The 25331-nt window shown below is 35.8% G+C and overlaps 3 protein-coding genes across 4 annotated transcripts; 1 reads left to right on the top strand and 2 right to left on the bottom strand.

Annotated features, from left to right (window-relative positions):
* Positions 1 to 2954: 2954 nt before the first annotated feature.
* LOC134666198 (protein tipE) lies at positions 2955 to 9872 on the bottom strand. Of its 2 annotated transcripts, XM_063523358.1 has the most exons (3): positions 9106 to 9872; positions 8883 to 8960; positions 2955 to 7826 (listed from the first exon to the last, which is right to left on the bottom strand). In XM_063523358.1, exons 1-2 carry the CDS (start codon positions 9870 to 9872, stop codon positions 8909 to 8911), a joined length of 819 nt encoding a protein of 272 aa, XP_063379428.1. In that variant the 3' UTR covers positions 2955 to 7826; positions 8883 to 8908. The 2 variants fall into 2 exon arrangements, with proteins under 2 accessions (XP_063379428.1, XP_063379421.1); XM_063523351.1 differs by lacking the exon at positions 8883 to 8960.
* A 744-nt stretch (positions 9873 to 10616) lies between these two features.
* LOC134666189 (uncharacterized) lies at positions 10617 to 12182 on the bottom strand. Its single transcript, XM_063523341.1, has one exon. It carries the CDS (start codon positions 11919 to 11921, stop codon positions 10617 to 10619), a length of 1305 nt encoding a protein of 434 aa, XP_063379411.1. The 5' UTR covers positions 11922 to 12182.
* A 9902-nt stretch (positions 12183 to 22084) lies between these two features.
* Positions 22085 to 24292, top strand: LOC134666215 (B2 protein-like). Its single transcript, XM_063523369.1, has 4 exons — positions 22085 to 22235; positions 22456 to 22566; positions 23206 to 23320; positions 23816 to 24292. The coding sequence occupies exons 1-4, from the start codon at positions 22191 to 22193 to the stop codon at positions 23944 to 23946; spliced, it is 402 nt and encodes a 133-aa protein (XP_063379439.1). The 5' UTR covers positions 22085 to 22190; the 3' UTR covers positions 23947 to 24292.
* The last annotated feature ends 1039 nt before the right edge of the window (positions 24293 to 25331 follow it).

The raw sequence follows: 25331 nt of genomic DNA on the forward strand, positions 1-25331 counted from the left end.
CACTTCTATTTTTTTATTAAAAAAATAAAAAGGCGGCAAGGGCTTTTTTCTTTGAAAATGTATACGTAAGAATGTTGCTTTTGTAAATTATTTCTATGATATTTATATTTCTTGCACCATTTTTGAGAAAAGCACTATATATGACTCGGCTAGAAGGCTACTTGCTGGCTTCGGATTCAATTAAACGGACTCCCAAGGTCGTCCGTTTAAAACGAATCCTCAGCCTGCAAGTAGCTACTTCCGAGCCTCGACAATAATGTACTATTAATGTGTGCTCGATAGCTCATATTTTTTTCAGCACTGGTGTTAAGCTGTCACTGTAGCACTAAAGTGGAAAGAGTGATAGAGAGACACAAAGCGTTTCGTTGTCGTAGCGATAGCGACTGTCACCTTGGCTAGGCCGGCTGATCGGAACCCTGGCAACTTAGAGTTCACAACAGTAGACCCATACTTAGTAGTTTTATGGAGCTAAGTACGACTCGAAATAATCTATTGATTATTTGATACGCTAATTAACTATGGATCTGGTCTATTTACATTCGTTTTGATAAGAAAGTCTTCTTATAAATAGGTACTCTATCATATCTACCTTTAGAAAAATTTTGACGAACCTATCTTAAAGTTCGAATCGGGCCGTTTATATACTTAAATATTTTATTTCGGTACTTATATCAATTTTTATTTAAAAAATGTAAGATTTTTTAAATTAGTATTTAAGTGAAAAAGTATCGTGAATATTTTAGTCTATACTTAGTTATGTATGCCAAAAGCTTATGAAATCTGTCATGTTTGTTTACATTATAAAATTTGTCATTTCTATTGAGCTCCACTTTACATACAGATACGAGTATCACAGATATATGCATCAAATCTATCAATGTATGGCTGGAATTAAGCACATTTACATCTTTTTAGGGTTCCGTACCCAAAGGGTAAAACGGGACCCTATTACTAAGACTTCGCTGTCCGTCCGTCCGTCCGTCCGTCCGTCCGTCCGTCTGTCACCAGGCTGTATCTCACGAACTGTGATAGCTAGACAGTTGAAATTTTCACAGATGAGGTATTTATGTTGCCGCTATACCAACAAATACTAAAAACAGAATAAAATAAAGATTTAAGTGGGGCTCCCATACAACAAACGTGATTTTTGACCGAAGTTAAGCAACGTCGGGCGGGGTCAGTACTTGGATGGGTGACCGTTTTTTTTTGCCGTTTTTTGCATTATGGTACGGAACCCTTCGTGCGCGAGTTCGACTCGCACTTGCCCGGTTTTTGTTTTACCCATACGTTGACAAATTAGTCCTTCAGACACATTTTCTTATCAATTATAGGACACAAACACAAATCAGTGATATGAATACCCTCAGGTAAATTTAATTTAGCTTATCATGAGGTGCCTAGTTACTAACTAGTTGTAAAATAAATTAAATATAAAAAGATATTCCTAAAAACGTCAGTTTATCCATAATTACCCAAATTAGTGATAAATGTAAAGAATAGCATAAATGTACCTACTTTATCGAAGGCAGTGATGAAATATATACGGCATTGCAGTGAAAGCCTTCGTGGCAGGTTCGTTCACCCCTACAGGCAGGCTAGTTTTGCAGAACCTAATAGTATTCAACCATAATTATCCTAGTCTAGTTTCCTAGTCGATATCCAGGTCTCTACTTTGTTTTTTTAGCGTGCACACAAAAGGACACGTCAAAATTGTTTACCCTTTTTCTAATATAAAAAAATACACTTTTACATACTTATGCTTTTAATTTAACGCTTTCAAAGGGGTATTTATTCTTAGTACGCGCTTTAAGCGTACGCTAATATATGCTTAATAGAATAGGAATGTTGGCTAATTTATATTTGAAAACAAATAAAATAAGTGTGATCAGATTGATTGGTATTAGTACAGCGCACTTTCGTAATAATTATTATATCGGAGAGTGACTGTCTATTTCAGTTTACGTTTACGACGTAGGTACATAATGGATCAGGGGACCGATTTTTAATTACGAGCGCTCGATTTCGTCACTGGAAAATCTGTGGAAAACGGCGAATTTTTAAACACGCACAATAGAAATTGGGAAATATCTATCAAACTAGTCTGGGTGTCTGGCGACCTACGAGCTGCCCCTTTTTTTGCACAAAAACTTAGCCTCGCTGTGCAGAGGGGGAACGCGGCCAGCGTCCTAGGAACAATGCCTCAGGCTAATTTAGGGCTAGATTTATGATTTATTTATTTTGTTATTTAATATCTGTTTTAATAAATATATATTAATATTGAAAAAAAATAGAAATTGGGAATGTAATGGTATTGACCACTCGTTTTCAATACTATAAGTAGAACTAAAATGTCTGGTGGAGAGAAATCGTGTGCTCAAAATTAAGGTGTTGAGATAAACTGCATGCAAGTTACAGTTAAATTTACATCATTATAGCGGCGCGATTCGGGAAATGAATTAAAGATATTAGATACGATATAGTAAAGATATGTGACGTCCCACGGGTAAAGGTACCTTATGGCGGTTGGCGCTTACGCTATTATTACCGTCGCTCCAATATTATTGAGGCGCTATGCGACGCAAGCGCCAGCCGCTAAGGTACCTTTTGCCGTGGTACGTCACATAACTTTACTATTTCAAAACTAGTGAATATCTAATTCATTTCCCGAATCGCGGCGCCAGCCGCCATAAGGTACCTTTTGCCGCGGAACGTCAAATATCTTTACTATTTCATATAGTGAATCTGTAATTCATTTCCCGAATCGAGCCGTAGGACTTTCCTCCATTTGATAACTACGCTTCTACTGAAATGTGACTCTGTTGGCAAAGCCATGTTTAAGTCTATAATATGAAAATTTTATAATGATTAATAATAGGTACAATATGACTTCTAGTTGAATTCATCCCATTGTGTGAAGCCATTTTTGATATGATAATTTCAATAAATAAAACACATAAAAAACAAGCCTTTATTTGTCATTACACTTTGTGTTGGTTTGCGCCAAAGTCATTAAGTACATTAGAATAACAATAATTTAAACAAATTAAATTTACTAAACTATTCTTATGTACAATCATATAATAAATATTGAACAGTTTTAATAACACTTTTATTATATACAATCGCATTCAAAAGGCTGCATAAGTTTCATATTTAAAACATTGTAACTTGAAATTATTAGTAATTACTTATACTCATACTTACATGAAAATATATTTACTTATAATGATAAAGTACCTAGCTTGTAATCAATTTAAAATAATTGGTCAAAATAATTTTACTATTCTTTTACCTATTGTCGAGAGATGTGCGTTAATAGCAGGAGCCCACTTTAAAAATGTATAAGTTTTTTTTTACAAAATAAGAATAAACAATTCTTGACAAGTTATTCGATGCCAATTGCTGTGCTGTGCCACTTTATCTTTGTAAAAAAAATCGTCAAGATGAATTTTGATCATATTGGTACAAATTTCAGTAGGTAATCCTTATTACACCTCCAGATCACGATATCAATATATAGTTGTGGCAAGGTTTATAGAAATGTATAATTATGATTAGTCTAACGAACAAATCACGTATTTATGTTTGTTAACATTATTTTTAAATCAGAATGGAAATAGACTACAGGGTGTCTGATCTTATCTCAAGCATTACAACTACAACTTTGACACTAGGGAATACTTTGCCAAGATAAGTAACCAAATTTTACAATAAATATTTAGGTACCTTTACAATGTTTTAAACGTGAGACTAGAAACTTATAACAATATTATTTAGGTATTTTAAAAAAGCATTGTGGATCGATTTAGGCGTTCCGTAATTAAGTGAGAATAAAAAGGTTTTCTCTATTTTTGTGAAATTGTGGGAAATCATACTTGTATCTTATTCGTAAATACATATATAAAAAACATAAAACAACTAAGCAAACACGGTAGGTAGTTGTTAATCACTTTATAGTTAACATGCAGTCACTTTACAGAGTCGGTACATATAAGACAATAAATATAAAACTATAAAGGTGTTAATTACCTACTAACACACAAATGTTGTATTGCTACGAAAGTTTATGTGGGATTAGATAGATATTTCTAAGTTTTTCACAAAACATTTTGGGAAGATAGAAAACAAAATGTATTTTTCCCCATTAAAGGCTCTATTCACGATTCGTTACCTACGTATAAACTGCTTTAAAACAGTATTTATTTATTGGCAATTGAATGAAAGTTAACGAACCCATGACCTTAAATAACCCTTAACCCATATGTGCCTAGAACTAGTTTTTCGTCTGAGCTCAAGGTCTACTAGGTACTTTTTTTTCGAGTTTTATTTTCCGATCGGTCGGAGTCGATAGGTACTCTGCATCATATAGGCATATATGGGTTAAGAATGAACAGCTACGAAAATATCATTTTATGATATACTAGGTATTCAGTTTTAACTTTGTTACAATAAACACAGGGACTTCAAAACGTATTTCTTAGATAACTTAATGTTTTCTAATTGACAAACTAAGAAACATCCTTTAGATATTTTAAAATTCTGAATCATAAGGGAAATATACGTCGGGCTGTCAAGAAAAGGTGTTTTTAGTCGTTTCTTTTATGTCACCATAAAGTCACGAGGACATCCCGAACTTAAAAGTTGATGTCAGCCCGTGCATATAAGTAAGTATATATACCTACATTGTATACTCGTAGTTTTATTGGTGTATAAGGTGTATTTTATACATTACAAACGCTTTTAAGACGAAAATTCATGACAGCTAACCTATTATAAAATAATAAATAAAATGCTTTTGTTACAAAAGGAAGGAGTACGTTATTTACTTATCTTGTTTCTCTAAAATAATGTATTCTTGTACAATTTTTATTTTAGGACATGTGGTACCTAATACATAAGTACATATAATTTTTACCATAATTAAGCTACTTAATATCACAAAAACATGGCAGAAATTATTTCCTATTAGTCATTTCATCTTATTTTTTATACATACTTATCGCAATTTGAGAACATATTACGAATCAAGCAAGTTAATACTTATTTAATAATTCAACTTAAATTATAAAATAATAAATATCGTGTACAAAATAACGATTATGATTTAATTAAATACTATAACATTCTTGCAGATTGCACAGTGCTTTAACATTGCACATTATGACAAAAAAAAGTTAACAAATAATTTGACATAAAAATATGATACACCACTACAGTCAAAATGATAAAATATGTAAATTCTAATGTAATTGCGTACCTAGTTATTTTGTAGGACAACAATTGCTTTTTTGACATGATTACCTAATGTTAAAGCGCAATTTCATTCGAACTGAAAAAATTAGGTGATGTGATTTTTCTATAAATATGTATTTACTTTAGTATTTAAGTATGTTGTCACTATTTTTAGGATGTTAAATATGACAGAGCAACAAAAAAATTATCGTAAAAAAACTAGGTAAAATCAATTCCAAAGGAATTCAAAATATAAAATAGCATTAATTTTCGTCTAAGTATTGCTCATTACTTATTAAACTTGTATGAAATTTGTGTGTTGACAAACAGCGCAATTTGTGAAATGAATAAGAGATTCACTAGATATGAAATAGTAAAGATATTTTATTTTACTATTTTTTTTACTTTACGATTTAATATCTAGTAAATCTCTAATTCATTTCCCAAATTGCACCGGAAGTGTTTGTAGGCAGTATCAGCAGAAGGTTATTTATTTATGTATCAGATTATAAGTATTTTTTTAAGTTCAAATCATGTATTTTTTCTTTAATGTTATGATTATAAGTTATTTTAATAACTTATATTCATAATATTTAAAAAAACAAGTATTTTGTTTGTTTCGATTGTTTCAAAAGGTTTGATTTATCCCATAGGCCATAAATAAAATTATATGTTGTTTCAGTTCCTTACGGTTTTAAGTGTGAAGGATGCTGAATATCAATAATGAAAAAAAAAATGTAAACAATAGGTTGGTATTTTTTTTCTTTTACTTACCATAAATTATCCAATCAATTACTTACAATAAGTTTGCATATTTTATACTCTAGTATATTTTTGTACAGTAAAATTTCATCATGATATAATTTTGCTACTTGGAAAGTTTCTGAAGCAAATTATATCAAACTTATGAACTAACCGGCATAGCTCAATTTAGAATAGAGAGACGTCTTTTTTATTTTTTATTATGTTTTTATTTTTATTTAAAGCAAAGCCACGCCGCCAAAGTTAGAATTTAATACTGTTCAGTAAGGCCATCCCCTCTTAATGGTGTTTTATATTTAAAATGCTAGCGATGATTTTAATAACCAATCTACGTTATAGTCAGTCACTTTAGTAGGTTGTTAAGACTTTATTTAAAAAGTACTTCAAATATAAAGGTGTATAAATTGATAACTTCTTAAACTCACTCATCAACCATTTCTACCTCAAATAGAGTGCAGCCTCCTATGTAAGGGACCTCATTAGCAGCAACCTTATATACTTAACTGAATTTCCTCACAGGACAACGAGGTAAAAGTAAAAAAAAAACTTTTATTTCTCATGAATAAATGAATCACATTTTAAACAAAGTACTTACAACCTTATCCGCTTCATTCCCGATCCTTAGTATTTATATAGACAATAAATTTAGCTCGATAAGCATAGCGCGGTTACGCGTTAAGGCAGTTTCGCTAAAAGACGTTTTCGTCTAGGCAGCAAAATTTATGATTTCACATTCTTAAAAAATATTAACTGACTTTAAAACAAATGGTGGTTTAAAGGTGACATTCGGATCACGAATGCAGCAGTATACTGTTGGTGCAACGTTACTGCTGCAATGTTGACCCGAGCGACGTCGCTGTCAATTGAGTTCCTGTCGTGCTCATTTACTGCAGCGATTACATTACAACGTTCAATCCGTCACTTGTTTTATTAGGGAGATGGACAGTGACACCGCCCCCATCAACATCGCAGCAGTATTATTGCAATAGTAAAATACTGCTGCAGTCTCCTTCCGAATGTCTCCAATTAAAAAAAGTTTCTTGGTATTTGTAACCTAGCATGTGTAGCGAAATAATTTTCCTGTCCACCGTAAAATAGTTATTTGTTTTACAAGGGGGCAAAGTTGTTGTTTAACCGCTCGTGCTAATATTGATACCCGAGCATGCAAAAGATTCCAAAATTGAAGTGTGAGAAGTGGAATCTTGAGCGTTGCGACTTGCGAGGGTTTCAAAGCACAAGGGTTAAACAAAATTTGCCCCCGAGTGAAACACAAAATTTTTCACCACACCAAACCGAAGCAAATATTAAATGTAAAATAACAAACAAAATCAAAGCAAATCAAATCCAAATGAATGTTATCAAATATTTATCATCCAAATTCATCATTTAAAAGTCAATTCTACCAGCAAACATAAGAAAACAACTCAAAATTTGCATTTGATTACTTTGCCTCACATGTGAATAAAATGCAACTTTGCTATCAGTTTTTGAAGTGCAAAGTGAGCCTTTCCGAGCTGATGTGGTGAAAAAATATTTTATGTATTTAATGAGGTCCACCGATGTACAGAAGTTGCTCTTTGTACTTTGTTACTATCTGTTAAATTATATTTATCTGAGGTATAATAAATATTAGGAACTGGCAAAAGAAAAGAAACTTATCCGCTGCCCAGGCGAATACGTCTTGCTAATGCCATGTCACGGCATGATTGTCTTCAACTCTTCATAGCTGAGCGTAACCGGTGCGGGGGGAGGCGCGTCGGCGGGCGGACGAGGCGCGGCGTCAGAACACGTCGTCGCTGGGCTCGTCGTCCAACTCGCACAGGAGTTTGCTGCTGTAAGAACAAAATTCACTTTTCATTTTCCTAAATTTGTCATTCAGCCGTATTCGAACAATGAGATACCTACGTCAAATACTAGATATTGAAACGATATGGATCGGATAAGTATGTCAGTGTCAAAAGTGACGTTTTTGTTTGAAGAAACACTCTGTTCGAATATGGCTGTGTATGTCGTGTGTAGTCTGCATGGAATGGCATTGCACGAATGTATGCTTTAGAGTCTAGTCCATGGCTCTCCAAAGTTTTTGAGCTGAGGACCACGGTCAAGCCTCAGCTTCGAATTCGACCACGACTATTTTGTTTTCAACAGACTTAGCAGACCTATTTAATATCAGTGTATTAGCCTAAGATTGTAAGTAATAAAAAAGATATACCTCAACCTAACAAAGAGTGATTTGGATTTTTATAATTTTAATGCTCGTCAATACTTCCATACTCATTGAATTTTAACTATTTTATTTTATCTTTGGCTTTCTGAACTTATCGAATGATGTAGATTCTGTGTAATAATAATGATCCACAAGTCTACGTTTAGTTTCACAACAAAGCGAAGATGGTTATATGTTATGTTACATATGAAGTATTATATCATACCGCAATGTTATTCATTCAAATAAAATGTGTGATTGTAATTATGCACTACTGAAGTTGAAAGTGCAACTGCTTTGCATGTTTGTAATACTAATAAGTTAAATAATACAAGATTTTTTAAATGACACACGTTAAATATAATATGATACTAACTAGAACTGTTACCTAATAAAACACAAAAATATAAATGCCTAACCTTTACGATAAGTAAATTGGAACATAATGTCGTATAACCTACTAGTGTATTGTAAAATAAGTATGTAGGTGGTACTTACGTAAAAGTAAAACAAGGAAAGTAAGATAAAAAGCTTAAATTAGTTATATTTAGAGTCACCCGTTTAATTTAAGTGAAAGGGCAATTTGAATGGCAGATAAGTGCAAAGGTATTGAGTGAAAAGGGTTGAAGAAGTAATTGTTTCACTCTACACTGTGCATACTGTGGTTCAACAATAAACATACTTGGAAAGTTACTAGTTCCTTTATAACTAATGTTGTAAATATGTTCTTCCATCACCAAACTTGAAATCACTATCGGACCTGAAAGTCCAGCAATTCGAAACATCAATAACGCAAATGAAAATAAAAATCAACTCAAACTAAAATGAAAACAAATCGTTATATTTTGTAACGAAATAAGGACGTGGGTTAATCATCAAAATAGACATGAAGGCATGATACTTACTCCTCTTTACTAGCGAAAGATTCTGCGTGCACTCTTCGATTGCAGGCCCTGTCGCAACAACGACAATGCCAGTACGCGAGGACACTTAGACTAAAGATGAATACCGCCGTTGGTAGCACCAGGGCCAACACCAGCCCTCGAATCGTAGAATCCCAAGAATACCTCGCCACTACCAAATCTGGTCTTGTTAAACTGTAGTAACAAGGGAATATCTTTGGTGCGTCCGGCCCAGCGTAATCATTCGCAAATACCGAACAGTTCACTCTTGGAGGGTATCCACAACCTTCTGGGTTTATAAGAAATTTCAAGTCTGTTTCATCCCATTCGACTGGTACCGGCCCACCTTCAACAAACGGGGTTCTAGCTAGATTCACTCTTATCTTGTGGCACTTGGTGTGCGCGGTCGTGCAGCCTTCTCTACAAGACGCCCACGTGCAATTCGTCAGTGTCTCCGCGTGAACATGTGCGGACACAGAACATATCCCTGCTTCAGGTACGAATTCAGCCAGTATAGTTTGTATAGCTGGTTCAACCACGAATGGGATTAGGAAGAGGAAAGCAAACACGGCGAGTATGGCTGACGTTCCGAGGCAAAGTGATGTGTAGAATTTGAATCTTTCGAAAAAATGTGCAAGCAGCTGCTCCCTCGTGGGCTCTAGGGGTTTGAACTCTGGGCTCCCCGGTTCTGCGGAGGCACCCATTGGAAGGGTGGATCTCTCGGAGGCGGCCGGGGAGAGGCTTGTGCGAGACCTGCTCATGGTAGACATGGAGCCGAGGGTTAGGCGCGCGTCATAGTAAGCGTTTAATCGTCTCTTAGCGAACTAGCCGGGCCCTCGCAGAGGAGGGGAACGCCTGGAAAAGAAAAAATAAAATAAGCAAGGTTATAAATATATAATAATATGAAGTATTTAAAAGGGGCAGGTGGTCAATTATTTAATAACAATAATAATCGAAGCGCCCAAACGGAAAATTTTACGTAAGTAGGTTTATAAGAATTTCGAATATTATTCATCACGCCACAGTTAACCTTATCATCGTTTAGTTATTGATAGGTAACCATAAAAGTCAAATCAATTTAAAACCGTTCAGCAATTTATTTAAAGACATTCTAGGCTGTGAATTATAAATAAGTCCGTGAGGGCTCAAGTAGAAGTACTTAAATAAAGTATTCATTGGCTGGAATTCATTTTAGTCACGTAACCATTGCTTCAAGGACAATTACATAATACACCATTCCGACGTAGTACTGAAACCGAACCTCAAGTGTAGACTTCTTATGATTTAATATTAGGTTCAACTGAATTATTAATACCTAGTAGAATACCTACCTAATAGAACATTCAAATACCTTAATGTATCAATAGTATGATGACCATTAAACTCCTGACTAAACTGACTTACTAACAACTACTTTCTTTTGTTCTTTTAATTATTTTTGAATTGTTTATTAATGATTTAAAAAGATTGAATTAAAACTGTTCTAACAGTAACTAGCTCTTACGTGACTGATCTCAAAGTGGAGAAACAGGATCATTTGGAGACATTTGCATTTCCGCTTGTCCCCCGGCGCAACTTTTAAACCTCATCTTTGCGTCGTCGCCGACTTCCACAGTTCGTTGGCACAGCATTAGCGTTATGCACGACACCACAACTAAAACCGTTGGCAGTATCAGAGCCACCATGAACTGACGATGCGTCGCATCTAAATCAAATCTAGCAACAGCTATTTCTGGATTGTTCTCCGTATAGAAACAAGGAAATCTGGCTTTAGCGTTATGATCTGCACCATCTCTGCCGTAATCTTTAAGGAATTCTTTGCATTCATCGGCCAAGGTGTTCACACAGCCTTCTAGATTGATCATCAAACGACTGTCATTGGCTAGGGTCAGCTCAACTTCAGCAGGAGCAATCATGCGGTTTTGAACTGCTCTAGACTGATACAGATATTGGAGATAGGTGAAGTTAGTTAAATCCGAAATTTCTGGCTTCGGCAGTAATGCTGCGTTTATACAATCGACCGCTACTACTCCAGAAGTTCCATTGTGTACTGCATGGCAAGATAACATTAAAACTTCTTCCCCGTTATCCGTCCAAACTACAGCGCCTGTGTCTTCTTGAGCTAATTTAACACATTTTGCTAAGAATACTCTGTCCCCACTTAACACTATTACATTTTTGTTACGGGTTGGGATGTCAACACAGCGGCGGTCACAATTGTATGGGGTTTTAATTTTCCTACATGTGCCTCTATTACACGAGAACAATCCGTGCACATCTATGCATGTAATCTTCCCTCTTCTACCGGAGCATTTTAACGGAGGATCTGTTTCTCTAAAAGCACATTCAAAAGCGTCAGTAATATTTATGCACTTCCCTTCAGTACAATTAAACGTTCCGGTTAAGTTTTTACACTCATCCCTGATGCAGTGATACTTCTTTGCATTCTCCTGATCTATACCGTAGCAAGTCTTATTAGCAGCACTTCCACATTCTGAGAGCAGTAAAGACGTCCCGTTCTTCCTGACGTTGACATAGATTTGAATGCAAGCGCCGGAGGTCTTGCTGAGGCACCACTCCCCACAGGAGCCCCAGTCACAATTGTCCTTGTTGATGGCTCGGGTTGTCGTACACATTATTGGTGTTGGATCGATGCCGGAGGCCGTAGCCCTTGTGTAGGGCATGTAAATGGCCACGGTGAGGTATACCAGAGCCACCGCGCTGAGGACGGCTGTCATTTGACACACACATATCGTCCCACATATCTTTTGATCCTGTGGGGGTATGACCAGATCCTCTTCGGGGGTGGGTTTCGGCATCTCGTCACGAGCCGCGCTCTATCGTCACTGACGTACAGAAGGCAGTATTACGCATGCGCGATGTTTGGATCGATTGGACGCAGTGCAGGCAACCCCGAATGTGCTATTTTTTAAATAAAATGATGTCAATGCCCTATTGGTCAACAGTGCGTAATTATAGACACGCGAATGAAATTGAAATGGACATCGCAAAAAATTCACGGAATTATAATAGCGAATAGGACGCGCGTACCTATCGCAACATTCATAACATATGTTTGTAATATTTATATACTTACTCGTATCATTGATGGAATCCAAAATTTCCAGAAACAAAAGTATGTATAATTGTGTAAACGATGCATGTACACGGATACTATAATAGTACTTACTTATTTATACACTTACATACATACTTATTATTTAGTTATATCAATATTAGTCTATAAAAATGTGACTCAAATATAAACCCTCTGTAAAAAATATAAATACATATTTAATCAATGCCCATTAGTTACTTAAAATAAATATTTCAATTTTTTTGGAACTAAATCAATGATTTCTCAGAAAAAGATTGATTTTAACCTCAATTCATGGAAAGATGTATTATTAATGTACGGTCACATACCTATTACTAACTGTCAGGGTGTCAGGTAACCTTACAGCAATAGGTCAACTATTAAATCTTAATAAAAATTCACACCTATTTATTAACATTTTTATACATATATACGTAAAATCAATACACTCAGTAATATAACTATGAGCAACAAATACACTTACCGGAAAAGCACAACCCTGGCACGACTCACACTAGATTCGCTTTCTGTATACTTAATAAAATATAAAAAACTAAAGGCAAACTTATTCTTATCATTATATTTAGAATATCATCGAATGTTTAGGTAGTTTGTTTTCCTAGCATTTCGTATGTTATTCGGTTCACACATTCGCGATGATCAACTAAGGTGAAGTTGTAGCGGAGTGGCGCTGCGCACTGCGACGGTTGCCGTACCAACCTGAAGTCGGTTGCGAAGTGGAAAGTTAGGTTTGTAACCTATTTCGATATGGGTGATGCATATATTTTAAGTTTTTATTTCTTTTAAAGCCATAATCTGAAGTATATAAGATTTTATAGCGATTTTTAGCTTGATACGTAAGTCACAGCCAATTCGGCGTTACCGCACAAATGAGTTTAGAAACACCTTTGTATTTCTAGTTTTAAACAAAAAAAAGAATGAAAAATACATTTCAATTTTAAACATTATACCATTTTAAATGACCTTGTCAGTGCAATACTGTTCTCGGCAACGCAAAAAAATGTTTGAACACTCTTTACTTAGTTAACTTGAACTTAGGTAGGTAAATTTACTAAGTGCGATATGCATTAAAATGACCATCGCTAAAAAATTCGGAAAATTATCTTGTAACTGGTTTAAATGACGGGCGACAGAGAGGTGTGGAAGAGAAAGACATGCTGCGCCGACCCCAAGTGGATGGGACAAGGGCTAGAGAATGATGATGATGATCTTGTAACTGGTTCTAATCACTATTTAGTAAAAAGAACCATGTACGTACATGTTGTAGGTATCTCCGTATTCGAATAGATAAATAGTAGATGAAAGACAAAGAATGCAGCGTCTGTCCCCTCCATTTTCACATGTTTTCCTGTTATTTTACACTAATCGATTGAGTCCAGTTTTAGCAATTCTCTCAGTCAGAAATACACTTTGAAACAAAAGACGGCACTACAACAGGACAAGAGTGTGTTTACCTTTGTACCAAAGTTTGGTTTTGGGTTTATGAACGCATGCGCGAATTATTGCCAAAGTCTGGTTGAGTTTAGAAGTTGCAACGTTTCCATCGACTTTGGTGCGAATGTGAAGTCGCAGCTTAAAGAATATCTTAGTCATCATTAGGTGCTCATCAGTTACCTATACGTTATACACAATTGAAGCCAACAATCGAAAAATTTAAATGTTCGTTATCAAAATGCAAAAAACATCGTATTCCTTAATGCAATCGTTACCGAAGGGTACAAGACTAATTTTTTTATATTCTTTCGCAAATATCTCGGAGCTATTCACTATGTTAGAATACTCTAATGCTTCTAACCCATCGCAGCCACAAGATTACCTACGCAATTTTGATCTAATCTGCACTATCAATTGAGAGCAATTTTAGGTACCTGTTACTTCGGTAGGCAGTAAATCTGAGGTCAGGACTCGGATCGCACTGGATTTGTATGGTTTCATTGTTATCCTAGTTGTCACTAGAACGTGGCTCAGTTAACCAGTATCCATTGGTATTCATCGTAGACCTTGAATTCAATGGGTAACACTACAATGAGCCTCTAATTTACCTAGAATAAATGTGTGTAGCTTATTTGTTCATAATAATATCTAACATTATCAACATAATTACATGCCTACTTTGTAGTACGTAGGAAAACTATTACATTTATATAATTTTCCAGCCATTTTCTTTCTTTAAAAAAGACTATTAGACATTCGTAATTCAGAAGATACTTATACTATATTTATGTAAAAATTCGATGCAAACCCGTGCCCCATACTTATTTACACATTTCTAGTTACCTACTTACAATAAATTTATTGATCATAACAACGGCGTTTAGAAGATTGGATAAACTGAGTTTATCTACTTACCGACCCCCACAAGACCCGAGTTGACCGAAAATGCCTTAACTTGTGTGCATTCTATACTGACATATGACATATGCCATATGAATAAACAGGTAGAAATGAGAAAATGAGGCCTAATAAAGAGAATGAGTCCTAATAGCGCTACCCGATACCGAATGATGTCATGTTTCAAATCATTCTATTACCTATCTATAAGACGTACTCTAGTACTTCTGGAATCACAATCAAAAAAGTACACAAGTACGAGTACACATGGTTAATGATATAATAATACACGGTGTAACATGAGTAAACCGAATAATTTTAACAGTGTATTCCTGATCATATTTAGAGACAAAAATGTCCTATAAACTTTTTTGAAATTCGCCTAGCTTCAGAGATATTATTAATTAAAAAAAAACAAGTTTTTATTGTTACATAGTGTAAAAGGCCTTTTTGATGGTGATGTTGCTGCTATGGGACGTAGTCTAAATATCCTTATTGATAGATGTCAAAAAGTGACAAGTAACACTTTACAAAAAGTAGGTTATACGAAAAAAAAAATGTAAAAATCAATTTTAAGTGACTAGTTTACCAATAAAATTTATTTTTTATGTACAAATACATTCAAAAAATTAAAAAGCACCAATTCAAAAAATATATTTTTTTTGTCGAAATTGACTTAAACTCATATTACATTTTTTACTTCTTTAGACCTCAGAAATGCGTGGTTAAAATTATTCGGTTTACTCATGTTACACCGTGTATATTATTATGGTTAAAGATAACGTGTCTAATATATGTATATGTCTCCTCTAATGTTTAACATCATAAAATGTGTTACCACCAGATTAATGCAAGCATAACTCGAAAAGTAGAACTGTGTGTAGGATTGATATGAAGAAAATAAGAAGGGTATTAACCTAGATAATTTTTAAAATAACTGAAAATTTAAAAAAAAGCCTTTCAAGACAATTTTTTTCTTGAGTATAATAATATGAATATTGGGCACATATATGATTCATCTAGCAAGAGCGCCCGTGTTTGCCATAAAATTCTAAACATCTGAAAATTAAAAATGGTAAAGAAAAGAAACAGGTATTAGCAAGGACAGTACGATTATTAATTGTTTTATATATACCTATATGAAAGAAGGTATCGCACATATTCATGTTTTAAATATCTTCAATGATTCATACTTAAATTTGAATCTTAAAAAAATAACCAATAAGAGTGTTGAATAATTTTATGGTTTTGATTCACTTCTTTAATATTAACTTGTTATTGTAATGTTAGTATGTCTCACAACAGTTTAAAATCGAATAAAAGTGCTGTCTACAAACACAAGTCATAAATTTCAAACTAAATAAATTTCATTCAACACACGTAGATAGAAAAATATGCGCAAAAACTAGTTCTGTATACATTTAATATTAAAATAAAATCTGCAAATCGGCTCGACTAAACTGTACGTACAGTCAGCCTAATGAAATACTAAGGACTCTAAGGAAAAAAATCTTGGTAAGACCCAAAAATCTAACGATCGAATAGAAATAAATTTTCGATAGTCGAACATGTCCATCTCTATCGTTCTTGCCTTATTCGAGTGACAGGGACTCAGAAAGCCAATTTGCTGATTTCTGAGTCATGGGTGTTTTCTATAAATATAATTTAAACCAGTAATTTTTGATCGAACTCATCGATTACTCTTTTTGTTCAAACTAAAAATAACAATTCAATAATGATCACGGGCGCGCACGGCCCTCCGCCCAGAGGGCCTACCGCGAACCACGTTCGAAGTGTTGCCTCCGTGTCAAACTTACGGACAAATTTACAAGTGCGATAGAGAGGCAAGACGTCGAACGTTGTTCGCGGTAAGCCCTCAGTGCTCAGCTAGCTGCATTCGGAAAAGAAACTGAACTTACGACGCCTTAAATTTCGGTTTTCGAAAAGTCCAAATAACTATATAATTTGGAAATAATCTCTACCTCTTTCCTAAATAATGTAATCACTTCTAACATTGTCAATACATTGCGTGAAAAAATATGAAAAAAAAACGAGATAACAAACCAAAGTAAGTACATATTTATGTATACTTTCAATGAGTAGAGTGTGCTCAGGCCATAAAAAAGTCAACTACGGCGTTCACTGAATAGGAAATTTCCTTTCAATGATAATAAATTTGACTTAAAGGAAATGTTTAATTTTTTATTTTATCCTAAAACTTCCCGTCTTAATTAATAAAAGGACGTAAGTGTCGTCTAGCTGCTCTTTTGCTGCCATATTTATTTTTTATTTATGCTGCTTTTTACGCATCTACGGACGGAATCATTTGTTTTGCATGTCTGACACACTTGGTCGATTTTTAATGAAATTATTGTTAATTTGACCCTTGTCATCCACTTCGCTGATAATCGAATGAAAGAGTTAACGCATCGTTGCGGCTCGATTCGGGAAATGAATTAGAGACTCACAAGATATGAAATAGTAAAGATATGCGACGTTCCACTGCAAAAGGTACCCTGGCGCCGCGATTCCGGAAATGAATTAGAGATTCACTAGATATGAAATACTGAATATGTGACGTTCCACGGCAAAAAGAACCTTATGACGGCTGGCACTTACGTAGCATAGCGCCGCAATAATATTGGAGCGGTGTTTACCTTTACCCGTGGGACCTTACATATCTTTACTATATCGTATCTAGTTAATTTCTAATTCATTTCCCGAAACGCATCGTTGGTTTGTTTTACTCGTAAATGTTACCATTTCTTTTATTATTATTTGTTTTTGCTGTCAATCCTGAAATTCCGAGACTTTTATAGTACAGACTAGTAATTTAATAAAATAATGTGAATATTGGAATGGATCGATAGATAATTGTTTCGCCTGTCTCGCCCGCATTAGATTTTCCTAGAGTATTAAATCGTACAGTTTTGCTTTGTTGATGTGTACTTATACAATGCAAGGAGTATTGTATTGTATTGTATACGTATAGTTAACAAGTTGTTCCCAAACATTTATTAATTTAAGTATCATTTTAGGGTTCCGTACCCAAAGGGTAAAAAAGGGACCCTATTGCTAAGACTCCGCTGTCCGTCTGTCTGTCTGTCTGTCAGCAGACTGTATCCCATGAACCTAGGCAATTGAAATTTTCACAGATGATATATTTCTGTTGCCGCTATAACAACTAATACTAAAAACAGAATAAAATTAATATTTAAGTAGGGGCTCCCATACAACAAACGTGATTTTTTTGCCGGTACGATACGAAACCAAAGAGAGAATACGCCACTCTTTTGTCGCTAAAATGCACAGATCTACAATAACGCTTACGCAAATAAAATACTACAGTCGCGTAGAAAACATGATATTTTTATGAGAGGTCACTGTGGCCAACTATACTGCTAGATGGCCAGAGGCCGAAGGGTCAACGGACAATAATAAATCAATCGAGTTATTGCATTAAGCTGTTATTCTGATTGTCGAATCGCAATTTATCAGTTAGCCCGTGCCGCTCCCACACTAGGTGTTTTGGTATCTAGGCGATGCTGGGAACAGAAGAATAGGCTATTTCGTATTTGGTATCTACTAGGCCATGTTGAAAGTATCTACTTACTACTTGATTCGAACTTTAAGATACGTCAATTAATAGATCTAGAAACGATATGGATTAGATGTGTCAGTGTCAAAGTGACATTTTTTTTTGAAGAAACGTCACACTTGACACTGACATATCTAATCCATATCGTTTCTAGAACTATTAATTGACGTGCCTTAAAGTCCGAATCGGGCCGCTAGTTGTTAATCAAAGGATCGAGGTATTTTAGGAAGAGCTAAATCAAAATACTTAAGTATATTAAATATACGTACCTTAACCAAAATATTTACTTTTACGGGAGCTAAATACTCTTTATAGCAAAGCTAGCTTTTTAGGGTTCCGTACCCAAAGGGTAAAACGGGACCCTATTACTAAGACTTCGCTGTCCGTCCGTCCGTCCGTCCGTCTGTCACCAGGCTGTATCTCACGAACCGTGATAGCTAGACAGTTGAAATTTTCACAGATGATGTATTTCTGTTGCCGCTATAACAACAAATACTAAAAACAGAATAAAATAAAGATTTAAATGGGGCTCCCATACAACAAACGTGATTTTTGACCAAAGTTAAGCAACGTCGGGAGTGGTCAGTACTTGGATGGGTGACGGTTTTTTTTTTTGCTTTTTTTTGTTTTTTTTTTGTATTATGGTACGGAACCCTTGGTGCGCGAGTCCGACTCGCACTTGCCCGGTTTTATTTATTTGGTATCGTCTTGGGTCGTCCCATTCGTTTTTCGTCAAGTTCTTAAATTAGTCCTATTCTGCTTTCGTCACTCATTCTACATTGAAAGCCACCGACGATTGTGACGAATGTAGAATGAGTGACCAAAGCAGAATAGGACTAATTTAAGAACTTGACGAAAAACGAATGAGACGACCCAAGACGATACCGCTTTTTTGCAAAGGTAGCTTTTTTGGTGCAAATCTAAGTCTGACACTGACGATACGACACTGATGTAGGTGTTTACTGGAGTCAGTTACGGATCGCTGCCATATATGATCCAAAAATATTTTATTAAGCTATGAGCTTCATCACATATGATCTCTGAGTAATTCTAAGCATTTCTAGCCTCGGAGGCGATAAGAAGCGTGCGTCTAGTCGACGAGGGCGGGGTACAAAGATGGCCGCCACCCGTCATCATTCAAAAAAATCTGTTCTGGTCTTGGTGGCTACTAGGGCAAGTTTGGTATCATTTTCGTATAAACCGAAGACGTAGAATTCATTGCTGATATTTGTTTTTTTCAGTTTAATAGTAATTTTGCAAGAAAAACGTAAAAAGATAAAAATTTGGGATGGAGGTTTTTGCTTTGAGAGCTAATAACTTTTGTATAGTGGCCAAAAGTGTCATACAAAAAAAACTATAATAAAGCGCAATTCATGCAGCTTCTAAACATATACATGTTTATTAATATCCTACTGCAAAAAGATGGTGAAAAAATTATTAAATGACCGCAGCGCCGGTAGTTGGACTCTCGCTAGGCGGCATTTATCTTACAAAATGGTCGAGTACGAGTATCTACGTAGGTAACTATGCTTAATTTGCTAGATTTTATGATGACGAATAAAATGCTTTCTGTATATTTAATGTCCACAGTTTCCAGTACACAGACATAATTCTGGTATAGGTTAAAAAAATAGACACAGGTATCCCCATGTCTAAAGAGGAGGGCGGCTCGCTTAACAAATAAGATCATGTACAACCGCAATTTCAGGTTGGGTTAGGTTAGGTTCGTTAGTTACCTTTTATCCCTCAGAGCAGAAAATAGAAGCCCCGCGAGGCGGGGCTTCGTTGGTTTGTCACCAAGTCATACTTGCATAACCTATATTAGTATGACAAATATACATAGCTGTTATGATTTCTAAATGTAAGCTCTCCGCATAATAGTTATTTGTTTTACAAGGGGGCAAAGTTGTTGTTTAACCGCTCGTGCTAATATTGATACCCGATCAAGCGAAAGATTTCAAAATTGAACCACGAGCGTAGTGAGTGGTTCGAAAAATGGAATCTTGAGCGTTGTAAGGGTTTCAAAGAACGAGGGTTAAACAAAATTTGCCGCCGAGTGAAACACAGAATTTTTCACTACACCAACCTGAAGCAAATATTAAATGTAAAATATCAAACAAAATCAAACCAAATCAAATCCAAATGAATGTTATGTGCAGGTTGAAGTTATTTATTAAAAACAACAAGTAAGTAGTACCTATAAATTTACTTAAAGTGAGTTATAGCATGAAAATTATCGTGAAAATAAATATTTTGCCTCTTCCTAAGTAGTACAATTTCTCTCATAAATAGTGTTTTAATATTATCAGCAAAAATAAGAGCGCTATTTTATTGGAATAATTTCATTTATGATAGTTATTTCTCGGACCCAATTTTGGACCCGGGTATATCCTTAAACTACGTTCAAAAGAGAGGTATGGGCACTGTAAATGTCATCTCGCTTTGTGTGGTAGGGCACAGCACAGCGGATGTCATTCCAGATCTATCCGAGCAGAGCCCAACTGGGGAAGTACGTACTTACCTCCACCTTACAGAAAACACCGGTTAAATAACACTAGGCCCCACTCAAATCGTTGCAAGTGCATTAAAATTAAAATGCATAAAATTATGTCTGTATGATGAATTATGTCTGGATGAAAGTATTTTATTCGTCATCATAAAATCTAGCAAAGTAAGCATACCTACGTAGATACTCGTACTCGATCATTTTGTAAGATAAACGACGGTCCGCAAGATAAACGAAAGTCCAACCACCCGCGCTGCGGTCCTTTAATAATTTTTTCACCATCTTTTTGCAGTAGGATATTACTCAACGTGTATATGTTTAGAATCTGCATGAATTACGCTTTATTATAGTATTTTTTATATGATATTTTTGGCTACTATACAAAAGTTATTAGCTCTCAAAGCAAATATCTCCATCCTAAATTTTCATCTTTTTACGTTTTTCTTGTAAAATTACTATGAAGCTGAAAAAAACAAATATCAATGAATTCTACGTCTCCGGTTTATACGAAAATGATACCAAACTTGCCCTAGTAACCACCAGGACCAGAACAGATTTTTTTGAATGATGACGGGTGGCGGCCATCTTTGTACCCCCCCTCCCCTTATTGCCTCCCAGGCTTGAAATGCTTAGAATTACTCAAAGATCATATGTGATGAAGCTCATAGCTTAATAATTTTTTTTTGGGTCAACTTCATAACTGACTCCGCTAGTTGTAGGTATTTCATTTGAAGCGGTTTTGAGTCAGTTTCGTCATGGTCATTCAGAGTAACTTATATTGCTATAGTACTAAGCACTTTTTCTTTCGATTTTACTCTTATTAAATCAAATCCATTGAAATTTTCCGCCCCGTGTGAGCAGAGGCTGGTAGGTGCGATGGCTCGCAGGCTGTGCCCGGATCTTTCCAGACCGCACTTACCAGTGCAGGGGTAGCCAACCGCATTTAAATGGAAACATTATTAGGTTTCCTAGGAATAACAATAAAGTAAACACGTATTCTAATCAGGTACCTTTATGATACTATGTAGCTTTCATCAATTTCAGACTCGGAGAGAGCACTACAATTATTATAATTATTCGAACCAAAATGCCTGATAGTGATAGTCATAACAACATTAGGTAATGTTTACTAACCTACCTATAAAGTACTGTGTTTCTGAAAGTAAATACCTAACTAAGGTTGTTAGAGCTCCCGAATATGCACTGTGGTGGCAGCAAGGAACCTGCATTTGTTCGCTGTAGCCTATACCTGATCAGTCTATTCACAAAGTAGGTATATTTCTATCTATGTATATCTAATGCTTATTTGCCACTGTTGTGGCACGAATCAAATATTTGTTTTGTGTGTTATTTGATAATAGTCTCAAAATGGATGTATACAAAAAATAGTGGAAAATTACCAGATAAACACATACCAACTGTGCCACATCCCTGGTATCCCGCAGATTAGCGTGAACGCGGTGAATCTCGCGCCGGTCGGCGGGTATAAAGCGCGCGCCTCCCGTAGGAGGCACCACTGTTCATTCGGGAGCAACATGAAGACCTTCCTAGTATTCGCTGTCTGCCTAGTCGCGGCTCAGGTGAGATTTCATTTAGTTTTTGGCAGTAGTTTTACTTATACATTATAAATCATTTTGTAGATAGCGTAATGTTTCTTCAATCTATTCACTACTTGACTACATATATCACTATAAAAATGAGTGCTGGACAGTCTTCGAAATGTTGATTTATATCAAACACAAATCGACATACATATTACATATACATCTCCTCAAAAACTAATTTATAATATGTTGGCAGGCCCTGACCGACGAACAGAAGGAAAAGCTGAAGAAGCACCGCGCAGAGTGCCTCACAGAGACCAAGCCCGACCAGCAGCTCGTCGACAAGCTCAAAACTGGAGACTTCAAGGTAAGAGGCATCACCCTACTTTCCTCTTCAGCTAGCTCCTGGTCTACCTCACAAACAAACTGTCCAGCAGTTTGATTTTCTTGTATTCAAAACAAGGTCACATCCTGAGATTTTTTTAATACTTAAAGTTATAGTATAGTTATGTCTTAAATCAGATAATGAGTATAGCACGATCAAATGCAGATTTTATCATCATATTAAATAAATATACCACTGCTAAGGAATTTATTTCAATAGATACTTACTGAGGCAGCATTTACCTTAAAAATAATATAGTAAAAAAAACTGATGGTTAATTTTCATACTCACCAAATTTTATTAAGTGCAATTACCAGCTACCGGGATTCGAATCCAACCACCAGCTTTGTAGGCAAGACGTCATCGACGAGGCTAAGTGGTCGACATTAAATTAACAATGTTTCCACTGTCTGACGAGTTGTTTCTGGCCTAGTGATTAGTGATCAGGATCCCTGCCTGTGAAGCCGATGGTCCTGGGTTCGAATGCCGCTAAGGGCATTTATTTGTGTGATGAGCACAGATATTTGTTCCTGAGTCATCTAGTCAATCTAGCTGATTAGGTACCCACAACACAAGCCTTCTTGAGCTTACCGTGGGATTTAGTCAATTTATTTGTTTCAGACGGAAAATGAGCCCCTGAAGAAGTACGTCCTCTGTATGATGATCAAGTCAGAGCTGATGACCAAGGACGGCAAGTTCAAGAAGGATGTCGCGCTCGCCAAAGTTCCTAACGCAGGTAACGAAAATTAAATAAATTAAATGATTTACCTTCCATAGATTATATAAGCTCCGGAATAAAGGCCAGGTTAAGAGCACCCTAAACCGGCGAGCGTGTATGTGGAATGTTATGAAAGTGAAGGAAGCGAAAGAGGTATGTCAAGATCGTAGCAAGTGGAAATCCGCTCTGCCTACCCTCAGGGAAATAGGCGTAATTATATTGTAGGTTGTATAACGCCATTCATGAAATAAATTTATGTGCTTCCAATGACAAAAAAATCTTATTAAGATGATTTAAGCAGGTACATAAACATAAGCTACAAAATTTATGTGCCGGTGCCAGTCAAATGTAGCCAAATAAATATCAAATACTTCGTTAATTTTGAGCTCACACCACCATTCTATTACCACCATTCTATTTTGGCTTCTTTAATGGTCTGGTATCTGTAACCTGGCTGTGTGAGCTATAATATTCTAAACATATTTTTTTAGAGCTTTCTATTCTTTTTTTAAGCTGACAAACCCGCCGTTGAGAAGCTGATCGACACATGCTTGGCCAACAAGGGCAACACCCCGCAGCAGACCGCGTGGAACTACGTCAAGTGCTACCACGAGAAGGACCCCAAGCACTCCATCATCGTCTAACGACCGAACACAATCACCCATCGGAATCCGAGAGGCGCCGGTTCCAAATCCAACAACATTTTTTAAATTTACTTAAATACACTTTGACAGCCGCAAAATTACCCTACAAATCTTGGCTTATGCAATATAAAAATCTATTGTAACAACACTAGTCACTTTCACGGGTGTTTGTTCGACTCAATTAGACCCTTGAGTTGTGCGGGTACTGTACCAAATTGCATTTTGTAGGTTGGAATGGAAATGGTTGTGAGAACCCATAAAGTATTATAAGTACGTTAAGAAAACTGAACATACTGCCTTACGAATTTACTTTTTAGTTTGCAAAATAAAATGGGACTCCGTATGATTGAGTTTATTTATTTTTTCTAACAATTTATTTATCGTTAACATAGAAACTAACTGAGCTTTGCTTAGAGCACAACAACAAAAAATAACCTTTTTTTATGAAATACGTAGGTATTTCAAATAACATCAGTACCTCTAGTATGTATGTAAACACTTTATTGTACATAAGACAGGTTAAATTACAATGGAACAAAAAATATATATAATGTACAAAGGCGAACTTATCCCTATAAGGGATCTCTTCCAGTCAACCTTTGAGCAATTGAGAGTAAATTAAAACAAACATGATAGACAAACGAACACTATGTACAAAAAAGTACCTCTGATAAAATTATATTTAATATTTTATTTCATCCTTTTTGAGTCGAGTTTTCTTTGTTTTGTAGAAAACTACTACACTACTTACTTACTTTGTTTTGTACTAGAGGTACTGATGTTATTTGATGTTGGTACCTACCAATTTGGTTTACTTAATTACCAACCTACCGAACCGATGTATTTTTAAGCCCCGACACAAAAAGAGGGGTGTTCTTATATCTTTGACGCTAATGTCTGACGGTCTGTCTGTGGCATCGTAGCTCTCCAACGAATGGGCTGATTGCGATGCGTTTTCTTTACGTTAAAAGGGAGTTTTCTTGCGGTTGTTCTTGCTTCTGCTATGCTTCATAGAAATCGATATAGGCAGCCTAGCCAAGGTGACAATCGCCTGTGCTTCGCTATGGAATCGCTTTGTGTCTCTCTATCAGTGTGACAGTGACAGTTGTGTTTCGTTCGCTACGTACTTATCATTAGCGATTGGCATGTTGTCTACGGGACCAGGCCGCGTAGCCAACATGCCAATCGCTTACGCTCCCGTGGCGATCGAATCGCAACTGTCACTGTCGCACTTATAAGGAAGAGTGATAGAGAGACACAAAGCGTTTCGTTGTCGAAGCGATAGCGATTGTCACCTTGGCTAGGTCGGCAGGAGTTTGTAGAGTATCCACTCTTTTCCAAAATGATGTAGGCATATTTGGCATAATTGTTATTTACGATACAAG

Source organism: Cydia fagiglandana, chromosome 1 (assembly GCF_963556715.1).
Source record: "Cydia fagiglandana chromosome 1, ilCydFagi1.1, whole genome shotgun sequence".
In the NCBI taxonomy this organism is placed as follows: Eukaryota; Metazoa; Arthropoda; class Insecta; order Lepidoptera; family Tortricidae; genus Cydia; species Cydia fagiglandana.